We start from the raw sequence: 12,541 nt of genomic DNA on the forward strand, positions 1-12,541 counted from the left end.
TCAAAATATGATCATTGAAATGAATTGAATTGAATTGAATTGAATTGAATTGAATTGAATTGAATTGAATTGATGGAGTTTATTCAGTGATAAAAAGCAGCTCAGAGGCTGAAATACATTCAGTTCGCAGAAAAAAAATCACACAAATTGCAATACTTAACATATGGGCTATTTACAATTTACGAACTGCGCATGAAACAGTCATACATGCATCCATCTAAACCAACAATCTATACACGATAAATGAAATAACATTGAGTGTTCTAAACACAAATCTTCTTTTTTTCTATACAACACTAGATCATTACTTATCGCTTATTAATGGGTGTCATATCTTGGTATGAACAAACAGAAAAATGCACGAGGAAAAAGGGGGAGATGATATCCACACGAATCTAAAAAAGAAAGAAAAAGAATGCACGCATTAGATTATGTTATACATGTATATCCTTATGTTAGCATGGTAGGACAGACTCAATCATTGAACTGCAGTAAAGTTCAGTGACCCTCGTTACGAGGAATAGAGACCTCTTCTCCTCGTCCAATCATTCATTCACTCAGTCATCTCATAATTTGTCCATCTGTTGATCCATATAAAAATGAGTTTGTTATTATAGGCCTATCTCGAAAATATGATGGATATTTGCTGCATGGATCACCAAATGGGCTAAACAGCGACACACAGAACTACTCCCCAATGGTCACGTAGCTCAAACAATTCTGGAAATAATCGGAAACCTTGTATCATCACGTCCAGGTGATTTCTTGTATGTTATCTTTATCATTGCTCAGACAGGCTTTCGTGCAATTAAAGAGTGATTCAAAGGACCTACTTGTTAGTAGGTATACATGCGATGCAATCACTATCCCTCACAATTTCGAATAAAATACAATATATTGATTTAATGCACGACATATGGATTTGCATCTGTGTCTGTAAACTTTGAACGTCGGGCAGATAAGGCAACCTTTCCCGACGTGCGTGAATACTAAATTTCAGACATTCTTCCGAAGTTATTGGAGCGCTGTGCGGAGTTGTCCAGCATGAGACGTAACGTCTGAGGGGTGCGAAGCTTCCTTGGGACTTTGTACTGATTAGCAGCCGTCGTACTGTTGGTCAATATGAAGTCGTGAAGGAGATTGAATGTGCCGGGTTTCACGATATGAACACTAGGGGTTGCTACAGAACCATTCTCACGATATAAGTGGTAGGTTGGGGACAATTGGCGAAGCTCTTCGTCAATCTGCCAAAAATATAAAAAACGAATAATTCAATGGCAAGAGGGTGATAACGTCAAGTTGCGTTGAATTAATCAGTCTTTATTGAGTCAATATTTTAATGTCATCGTTTGTGTGTTTAAGAAGTGAATACAACGACCAAACGATTGATATCAAATACTTCATTGAATAAAAACGTTTATGGATTTGTTTGCCATTTGGCAGTATTGACTTTTCTATGGTGCTGAGCTGAGCGTGCATACAGGTGCATGATATGTGAGGATGGAGACTCAAGGAGTAATGTGAAGGGATGATATACTAGACACAGGGTGAGCTCTTTTCGTCCTTTGGATAGTTTGCTCTGCATGGAAAGAAGAAGGCACGCTCCAGGCGTCAGATATTTATTATAATAAGTGGAACAATCTTTGCTCTACGTGCCGTTTTGAAAAGCGCTGCTATCTTTACAGGATTAATGGCACTGCAAATAACATTTTCGCTGTGTAAGGAAAAAAAAACCGGTTTAAAATATGTATCTTTTCTATTCATCACAAAAGCCATAAAGCAATCAGCATGATCTGGCATTATTACGCACCAGGCAGTACTGTTCCTGATCGATGACACCGAATTCAGGCTCGCGGTCCAGTTCGATGAAGACGATGTAGTACGGACTCGTGCATGTTTTTCGCTGGTCTGAAGAGATGAAAACAGAACCAGTAATTACTGGTGTTTTAAATTCTACTTTGAGCTGCAAAAGAAGTTTAAGGCGACTTGAAAGTCACGGCGGTTTTCCTGCATAGGTATGGCCGTAGGCACGGGGACGGGGTATAGGGGACAGGCAGCCGCCATATCCCTCATCCACACACACATTGTGGGGTTTCACCTCTTTTTTTTCTTTAGACTCAGATATTAGATTTTATACTAAAACTGCTTACTTCTGTGTTTTTCTGTGTTTGTTAATTATATTTTTTGCTATGCATGAAGGTGAGAGAATATAAAGTGCATGATCACGATATCTGTCACAATTCCATTCACTGAAATTTAGATTTTTTTCAAATATTACCAGAAATGTACCAGAAAAATTACCAGAAAAGAGGGGACTACTAGTACTCCATCCAAGGTTGAACACATCCTCCCCCCCCCCAAAAAAAAAAAAAAAATCCTGAGAACAGCCGTGTTTGCCTGCACAGTGAAAACTTGTCCATTGACAACCAATAAAGGAAGCAAGAAAGGAAGAGAGACCGATACATAGACAGAGAGGGGTGCGACAAAGATGGCTATATCTGCTATAATTGATTGTACATAGTCATGACTATAACTCATTTTCACTTTCTCTGTAATTTTGCATATTGTGTTTACTTATGCTTTACGAAATTATTGTCAAATATGCAATATCATTTAGTAACAATTTAGCGGTACAATGTACTAACATTTTTTTGGACATAGGTCTGTGCATTTTGTTTCTCATTTCGTCATCATGAGATTATTTTCAACTATATCCACTTTGATTAGATATCTCTGAATAAAAATTATAGTGATATAATTATACTAAATAAGGTTCAAACAGTAATGCTCTATTTTTTTTGTATTCATGGTGTGTAATGTAATTTGTTCATTTCACCTTGTATTATGAAAACCTTGTTCTACACAAATACTCATAGATAAAGTATTATGTTTACTAAAAGTAACAATCTGAATGACGATTCACACACCAGCCTCAACCTTATTTGTTGGTACGTAAAAAGGGTTAACAGGAGAGATGCCCACCAAGTTCTTCTAGTAGAGAGCTCTCCGCCACGGCGTAGTCCTGGATCTTGACCGTAGGCCAACTGCCCACAGCGGTAGTCATTGCTTGGTGGACCATCCGCTGGTCAACCTTCTCTCCGGTTACATTCAACATTTGTCCAGACCTTAGTAAGTCACAAAAAAATTACGAAATTACAGAGAGTATATAGTAGCCTTTTAAGCGTTAGAATAGATTTGAAATGCAAATACTGTGTCCAATCTAATGTGTATTTACGTATCTAATTTCAATAGTCTCAATATTTCTTAACCCTATTAAGCCCAAGCTATTTTGACCCTTCGCAGGCCCAAGGGGGGGGGGGGGGGGGGCACATTGTGCCCCCCCCCCCCATATAACTTTTTTTATTATTTGATGTATCATCGTCATATTTGGCACATGGGTAGAGTAACTCATACTCTACATGACCGTACATTTGAATTTTCTCAAGGTCACCCATGGAGGGCGCTATTTTCCAAAATATAAAGATATACATAGGAAATATGCTAAAAACATGATTTTTCTGTATAATTTCTTTATCCCCATTATATATGTCTTATTATAGACCAATCATTTTCATATTTGTCACAAATGATAAGCAAGTGGAATCTTATGATTTGTTACAGTTGAAATTTCTCAAGGTCACCACATGGGGGCACTATTCATGTCAACATAATAATACATTATGAGACCTGAGATGAAATGTTTCGGATGGGTACATGTATAGTTATGACACTTCATATTTGCATAATAGTGGAATTTCAAGATTGCAAATTGATAATATGATAAACTAATGATATTAGAGGCATAACTTGGGTGAGGGAATCAAAATAACACAAAATAGAAGGGCAATCTTTGGAAAATATTTTTTTCAATTATCTCTGTTATATCTATTGTTTTATGCCTTTGTCTCATAAAAAAACAAAGGAAATAATAAAAAAACTTTCCAGGACCATAATTACTTCAAATTTTGCTCCTTCAACAAATTTCAGCCAAGAAACACCCATTTCATCCACTGTAATGCTGTTGAATAAAATTGGAACAGAAAAAAGATGCAAAATCTGACTGACATGGTTGTCAGTTTATGGTTACCATGGCAACCAGCAACATCAAATATAGCTAAATTATATATCAAAATGTTTGCAATAAGATCTTAGGAAAAGTCACCAAATTTGGTTGAAATCAGATAAAGGGCGAAGGAGTGGCAAATGAAAATCTGGTAGGGGGCACAATGTGCCCCCCTTGGGCTTTACTAGTACATGGTTAAGCTGAAGCCGTACCATCTTCGGAGGTACGTCAGAATAACACCTTTCAGTGTGGCGCCATAATCTTGGTATGCACGAAGATTCTTTCCAAACCTACAGACAATTTATTCTTACCATTAGAGCTCTTGCAGCTCCATGCTTTTCAGAATGGTACTTTTGATTCTGATTTACCGTATACTAGGCATATGGTAGGTTTTGTATGGGATATGATTCACAATGTAAAGACTTACCTGTACATAAATTCAATTACTGGCGTATTTTGGTGGAAACGAGTCACCTTTATGACGTCACCACATCGGAACCGATAAATGCCGAAGCTCTGTGTGATGATCAACTCATAGACGCCTCCGATGTCTAGCTCATCGATGAGGATTGTTTGGGGGTCGTCGTCATTCCTACACTCATTGTGGACAATGAAATAAGGCTCTCAGAAACTCAGCACTACAATAATATCTAGAAAATGAGGCACACAAGGTTCCTTTCCAAAAAAAAAAAAAAATTGAAGACAAAGACAGTATAACTGATATCATACACCGATTGATATGAGTTAGCTCGTACCTAATGATCAATCAATAAAGTTTAAATGTGTCAGAAAACGTCGTTTGGACTGTTCTAACACTTCTACTTATAAAAAGAATGGTGATTTGTCATGCAGCTGTAAATGGCATTGAGATTTTTTTCCATTGATATGCATTTCGTGGATCATCTGATTTCTTTTATAAAGTTTTCATCAGCTGTCGTCGAAATGCTATATTGATAAAGCTTTTAGTTACTAAAGCTTTTATTCATATTATTCATTCTTTGTATTTTTACAGGGTGGCGCCATCAATGAGTTGAATACTGTTGTCCATGGAGGCCCTGCATGAACATTATATTACACACATACATACACAAACAGTGAAGCAAGTGCTCTTTTATTTCCACCAATCGAGGCATAATCAATCACACAGTTCATAATTCTTTTATTTTGGAAGTATGCAGCTGCTACAGATGTGGTAAATTTTGGCCGATAATTACACCCTTTTGCCTATGAGGGCGCTGTCAGTGTAGCGAGATAATACTCATCAAGACTTGCATGTTGTTTTCGGGAATGAACTCGTACACAGTGAGACCAGGCAGGAGGACGAATTCATCTTTGCCGGAAGTGGGCCAAAGGTTAATTCCCATGATGCCCTCAGTAGCCCCGTAACCAGGAGCGAAAATGGGAATGTCTTTAGAAGATGGAAATTGAGCAAAAAGAAACAGGCAGAGACTGGCATACACCTTTATAGTCGAATATTTGACGATAAAGATACTTGACAATAATCAATGATCTTAAAGATAGGGCTTACTGGTTAAAATTATGTACAGTGTATTGTCATGACAGTATTCCATGATATAAAAACTATGACTGTACTATGAGGACAATAGATAGACCACTTGGGAGTACGTCTCCCCTCGGCATTAACCTCCCACCTGTGACGTCATGGATTTCTGAAATCCAACATACAGAGTAACTCGTGCCTTCTGCCATCCACCTTTCCTGTTGACCCGTTAAAAGTCATTGGAGTATGAGTATACGAGTTATGCAATATATTCACAACATTAAATTAGGTCGCTCAAAATATCTTTGTACGCAAAAATACAACTTAAAATTAGTTATCAACAAGTGATAACAAAACCGACTGCACCCTTTCACTTCGGGGGATATGCATTTCCACAAGTGGTTTAGATGACATGAAGATGTATTAATTTTTGAATACCTTTGGCATACGAATCTAGAAGCACTTCTCGCAGTCCGGCGCTGTCAATGGCGTTGATGTATTGTATATGAGGCCACACTCTACGAATGATACCATCGAAGCCTTTTTCAAATTCCGTCCTCAATTCATCGGCTCTTTTCGGGTCTCCGTCCCCGAGGGCTCTGGTTAGAGCTTCCTGCACATCGGAGGCGAGGTTCAAGTAAGAGATGGACCCCTTTTCGATGTCGTGTACGATGTCGCGCCAGCAATACTCTAGCTGACGCATTGCCGACATGAGATTGGAGGTAAAGTTGGCCTGAATTCCTCCCAAGTTGCGATCCCGAAGTCCAAAGAGGAGATGGATGTAGGTGGCTTCAAAGGGGCGACTGATGAAGAAACCTTCAGGTGGGGTTGACGTCATCACTAAAAACATTTTCATCCAGCGAGGAATGAGTGACCCGGGGCCCGTCAGAAATCCGCCATCGGTGTATCTATACACAAAAGTACAATATAGGGCAGGTTTTTAGTCCAGCAAACCATGAAACCCGCTTACCTTTCTTTATCAAAGCTCGGTGTGAAATCAGTTACTCTTAAGTTAAGCATTTTCATTAAAAAAAGTGAATGATTTTGCATAAAAAAAGAATGAAGTATCGATTGTTATAATTGGAAGTAGGCCTATATTTGTGCAGGTTGAAGCATTACATGTCATGCGTAGTCACTTATGATAATGAAAATAAATCAAGACTCAATTTACTAATGTGCATTATTAAAACAGAGAGTTATATTTAGCAAAGATGACATAGGAGATGTGTGTCCAAATGTTCCAATAAGTTAATACACATAGAACAATAATGATTAAAGTCGTGTTATGCGACGTATTCATATCAGTTGTGACTTAATTGGAGAGGGGCATTAGCTAAGATGAATATCATGCTGACAGTAGCAGTTGACCACATCATTTTTCAGTTATATTCTATTCAACTGCCGCTCTTCATTCTGGTTTCAGTTGTGAGAGTTTTGTCCAATACTCCGTGTTGTTGTATCGCATCTTTAGGTTTCTTTTGATAGTGTCTTTAAACCTGAGGCGAGGGCGTCCTTTGTCTTTTTGCCAGAAGGCAGTTGAGAATATAAGGTCTGCTATGGTAACATGTCGGAAGACATTCTCATGAGGCGTTCGGTCCAATTAAGACCTTTTTTTTTTCTGATAAGAAGACTTTCAAAAGAGGACGGTCTAATATTTCCTTGTTTCATCACCATGCTCCGGCTTATCTTCATGATGGAGCGCAATGTTGTCGCATCACAAAGGCGTGTAGCTTTTCACTTGTGCAGGACCTTAAAGTCTCTATAGAAGAGTATACTATGACTACGTGCGGTAGATCTTGCTCTTAACCTGGGTGGATGTACAGTTGTTCTACAGTCTTTGACTGTGGTTGAAAGCTAGCCAGCAAATCACTGAAGTTGATAAAAGCCTGGATCTGCAATTGCAAAGTAAATTTTTGTTACTTTTTCTACTACAGGTATCATTCATCCACAATTTACCAGTTTGTGGAAGAGCATATTTCACAGTGTGAACGTTCACAAGGCTTTAAAAGCAAAAAGTCAACATACCGAGTCTTAGGCGCAGTATACAGCCAGATGTCACGCTGTAGCGAGCTCTTCAGGGGGAAATTATCGAACGTCACCCTCATCGTCAGGCCAAACAATATGCCATACTGTCTGGCAAGAAAAGATTTCAGGTAAGGCCACATCTTGGACTTCCCGGTGGTGCCTGATGTGAGTGCAAATCGCTCGGGAAACTCCTGCGTGAGCACGCCTTTCTCCCCCATAGCCATGCGGTCTACATAGGAGCGGTAGCGCTCATAGACCGTCAATGGATGCTGCTCCTGGAGGTCCGTCAAGGAGCATATCGCCTAGTGTGGAGGAGAATGAAGAAAACAGACATCTTATGATGTTGCCTTGAAAAGACATGAATAGGCCTTGGCAGAACAAAAATCTTAAAGGGACTGTACAGTACTGGTTGAGGTAGGGATTCATGTTTTGAACATTCCTAAGTGAGATAAGGAAAACCCTCTTATGAAATATGAAAGAGCATGTAATTCTAAGAAGGATTCAACATTTATTTGATGAAAATTGGTTTTCAAATGGCTGAGATATCCCAAAAAGTGCTAATAATAAAAGGCGACATGCCACAACTTTATTAGGATATCTTTGTTTCACCTTGTTTTTTGACATCTCAGCCATTTCAAAACCGATTTTCATCGAATAAACTTTTGATACCCCTTAGAACTGCATGCTCTTTGACATCTCATAGAGTAGTTTCTGAATATCTCGCAAAACGTTAAAAGCTAAATCTTCACCTCGACCAGAACTGTACACACCCTTTAACGTCGTATATTAACGTGCGCGTCAGTGTATTAAATGTACTTGAATGAGGAAAGATAGACCTATACCGGGTGTCCCCAAAAAAGCGGAACGGTGGATTTTCAGTACCTTGCGTTCTAAAAGTGATATATTTTTTGGCATCATTAGAAAGAGCATCTTCCGCAGAAGACCATGATACCAAAATCATTAAATTTGGTTCAGTACTTTTTATTCTACGCCAATTTCTGTAAATGCAGTCATTTTCAATTTTTTGCGACTTATGAGATAATAATTTGGGTGCGAAACGCGTTCCATACGGTGAATTGTGTAAGCTCGTTGATCCATGTCAACAAAAGAATAATTGATAACGCTTTCATATTGGGCGCGCACACACACACACACTGTTTTTTCCTGGCCCGTGCCCAATGTGAAAGCTGTATCTTTTGTTGACATGGATCACCAAGCTTACACAATGTTCACCGTATGGATCGCGTGTCGCGCTCAAATTATTATCTCATAAGTCGCAAAAATCCGGCGAAATTTGACAATGACTGCATTTTCAGAAATTGGCGTAGAATAAAAAGTACTGAACCAAATTTAATGATTTTGGTATCATAGTCTTCTGCGGAAGATGCTCTTTCTAATGATGCCAAAAGATATATAACTTTTAGACAGCAAGGTACTTAAAATCCACCGTTCCGCTTTTTTGGGACACCCGGTATAGGCCTAGAAGAGAAGGAAGAGGGGAGGAGAGACATCGGTCGAGTAGAAATTCAAGAGCAAGGATCGAAGTGGTCAATGCATTACCATTCGCTTTGTGGAAGGTAAACCAACCTTTATCTTGTGTTGCTTGCCATAGACAGTGTTACAATTTTTCCTGATTATTTCAAGTAGATATTCCTCTTGTATTTGACGTGGGTTCTTCCAAGCCTCCACGTGTTCTTGCATGCGCAGGATGTTGCGCAAAAGAGTGAGATGGACTAGGAAAAAGTGCGTCAATGCGGTGAAGACGGTATGGCCTTTAGACATTCGAAGAGTGGTCATCCGAAGAGTTGCGGCTGAAAGCAGGAGGGGCAACAACCCAGGAACTCCTAACGTTGCATGGGGACAAAACAGTACAGATTGATATCAATAATGACAGTATAAGACTTCAAAAGACACTCAACGCAGAACAAGAAACGATTCCGCGAACTTGTTTCGCTATTTCCTTTGCGAATGAACTAAAATGCTACCTTGTCTATTCGCAAGGAAAATTTTTATTCTGTGAGAGTAATTAATTCACCTGGAAGTGGAGTTTATATTTTTTTAAATATATTTCTTTTGATATATTGAAGCATAATATCTGCGAGTCCAGACCTTTTATACCTATATTCTAACACACAATCTGAGCCAAACTTCTGCTACAACTACGAAAGGGCCTGATATGATAAAAAACAGGCAACTAGTGTTGATTTCATTGAAAATGTGGTTCACCATGGATGTAACTGAACGGGTATATATGACATATATGACAGATATAGATGACACAGAGACAGAAAATGCTGGTCAATGGTTGTAAAAATAAACGGAATCTAAAACATCTTTCATCGAAGACTTCTCATCCTTCAGGTTGATATAGATGTACAATCAGCTGCGTACATAATTATGGCACCCACCTGTAAGTATCCGTAGCCAAAAAGGTTGATCGTTCTCTGTCAGTAACCGTTGAAAGAAGTAAAGTCCGAACACTAGAGAGCAAAGAGAAACGACAAGAAGCTTGCCTTTGATGGAGCGACGAGTCATTTTCTTTATCCCCTGCTCTCCTTCTCACATAAAACTGATTAATGTGAACCTGTTTCTGTATTCCTGGAAGCTGGAATTATTTTCCAGTTATCGTATCACAAAGATGCCAATAGCAAGGTGTATTCCTGTAAAGTTTCGTGCGATTCTTATTTGACCGCAGTTCTTGATTTGACGTCTTCGTTATAATCGATTTTCGATCAACGATTTGATACAGAGGTAGAGGACCGACAGTTTGTAAATGATTAAAAAAGGTGATTAAAATTGACCGATAATTATTGAAGTGTCTGAGCTGGAATATCCACGACGTAAATCACAGACGTGTCTAAGCTTACGGGTACGAACTTTTTCTCACTGTAACGCAATGTTTTGTTGGCATTTACAGGAAATATATTATCATGATCTTCTCCACGTTCTTCATCCCAACTTCCAAACCAAGGGTGTGTTTGAGCAAACAAAGATATTAGCAACGGTCGATTAATTCACATCATGAACAATATCCCCTGTTTGAGGTGATTTCCTCCATCACCCCAGCGCTTCGACTACAATCTTCTGCCGCAACGTTCGGAAAGTCTGGAATTTTGTTAAGATTTTCTGTCATTTTTCCCATTTTTTAAAAGAACCAAAGATAGGGGAACTGCACTGCACGACCCCCCCCCCCAGTACAGCGGCTCCTGCGGCTCCTGCTACGTGGAATTACGTAACTTCGTCTATGGGATGCAAACAACTTGTCTATACAACATTTGGCATTTTCTTTTTTAAATGACTGACTTACTCCTATAAGCCCTACATAGCATAAGAGACAATCAAACTGATGCAATGGGTATTTACTGGACCGATCTCTCTTCGAACATGCTTAGTACATTGATTTTATTTTGTTTTTTAGAGAAGCAAAGAGCAACTGTTGTATACAAGATTAGATTTTAGACGCGCGGACGTTCAGAGGGAAAAAAAAAATGTTCTGAGCGTGCGCAGAAGCGTGCGTCAACTTGACCCGCGCTTCTGCGCACGCTCAGAACATGTTTTTTTTTTTTCCTTTGAACGTCCGCGCGTCTAAAATCTAAAGCTCCCTATTAATAGGTTGCAGCTTTCCCTCTTGTAAATCTTGCTATTCAGAAATGCATTTTGATCCACTGAGAAAACGAGCACACACTGTGTCTTGGGTATGGTCATTTATGGCAGATTACTTCTTTTTTTTTTTTTTTTTTTACGCCAGCGATGTATTTTGTCATCATTAAATGTCCTGCGAACGAATGCAACCGCAGTTTACACAAGCCACCGCGACAGGATAAGCGTTGTACAGAGACAGACCGCTGTCGTGGCTGTGTAAATCTGATTTCGTGTCAGGGATATAAATCGGTTCAGTCGTTCTTTGGGATGTTATTGCTTTAAAATTGTCTCATTCATTATTTTTCTTTTTCCTGAAATTACCAGCCCATCGTAGACAGTGTGATATTTTCAACCCGTTCTAACGTAAACTGTGTATGCTATAGATGCAAAATAAAAGAGTGGACAAGATGCCCTGTTTTGATTTTTTTTTTAGACCTGGAACAGACATCCCTATAGCATCAATACATTGAAATAATCACAATAACTAATTCTGTTTCGACTGTAGTCCAAGACAAGTTCTCTGCAAATAAGACAGAGACACAGGAGGCGACTTTCAGTGATCTACAATCTTTAACCAGCCCTCTATACGCCTTCCAAACGTGAAAGCACACTCACAGTCAAGGTTGTGCATAACAGACACAAAAAGGGCAGCCCCCCCCCCCCCCCCCCAAAAAAAGAGTAAATACATAAAGGCACATTTTTTTAAAAGGCAAAACAAAGTTTATTATTTTGAAAGAACAATGAGAAGCAGCATTAAACATTTTGGGATTATGTATCATCAAATTTCAGTCACAGCACATTATTTTCATCAACAAAAAAAAAAGAGAACTGGTTTTTGTTTTTTGTTTTTCAAATAACGAAATACTACATTTTCGTCAAGCATATACAACAAGAATGCAGTTGTCATCCAAGCAGCTTTGCATAATACCATGTATACACAAGTATAACACAAACTATTCACAACACAAACATAAGGCTACGGACACACACACACACACACACACACACACACACATAAACATAACTGCCTGTCTATATAACCTACCTGAAATAATCAGAAAAACCTTCCGCAGATAGAATGTTGGTATAGGCGAGTCTTGAAAATTTTTGATTACAATTTTATATTGAAAATGGCATACAACACACACATACTGAAGCTTTTCGACATGCACTCATCAGAGTAAAATCGCATGAATGAACAGAAAGCCAGAAACGAAACAATATAAAGGAAGCGAAGGAACCATAAGGGCGAAATTTTATATTGCATCACTTGTAGATAAGCATTTTGAAGGCAATCAACACTTGTTAGC

The 12,541-nt window shown here is 38.8% G+C and overlaps 1 protein-coding gene across 1 annotated transcript; it reads right to left on the bottom strand.

Annotated features, from left to right (window-relative positions):
- Positions 1–989: 989 nt before the first annotated feature.
- On the bottom strand, positions 990–10,124 carry LOC139711317 (uncharacterized). The gene is made up of 9 exons (XM_071623216.1): positions 10,103–10,124; positions 9,177–9,433; positions 7,590–7,891; positions 6,003–6,472; positions 5,336–5,471; positions 4,491–4,655; positions 2,983–3,125; positions 1,811–1,908; positions 990–1,244 (listed from the first exon to the last, which is right to left on the bottom strand). The coding sequence occupies exons 1-9, from the start codon at positions 10,122–10,124 to the stop codon at positions 990–992; spliced, it is 1,848 nt and encodes a 615-aa protein (XP_071479317.1).
- Positions 10,125–12,541: the final 2,417 nt, after the last annotated feature.

The sequence above is a fragment of the Diadema antillarum genome, unplaced genomic scaffold, assembly GCF_040938485.1.
Source record: "Diadema antillarum isolate AM-2024a unplaced genomic scaffold, OU_Dant_1.0 seq00001642_RagTag, whole genome shotgun sequence".
Taxonomy (NCBI): Eukaryota; Metazoa; Echinodermata; class Echinoidea; order Diadematoida; family Diadematidae; genus Diadema; species Diadema antillarum.

Bases quoted from the DNA above. Each gene is read 5' to 3' on its own strand.
- LOC139711317 (XM_071623216.1), bottom strand. From the start codon at position 10,124: ATGACTCGTCGCTCCATCAAAG. The intron at 3,126-4,490 runs GTAAGTCTTTAC...TGACTTACTAAG, and splicing joins GTAATTGAATTTATGTACAG to GTCTGGACAAATGTTGAATG. The intron at 1,909-2,982 runs GTGGGCATCTCT...TCATCTCTTCAG, and splicing joins CTCTCTACTAGAAGAACTTG to ACCAGCGAAAAACATGCACG.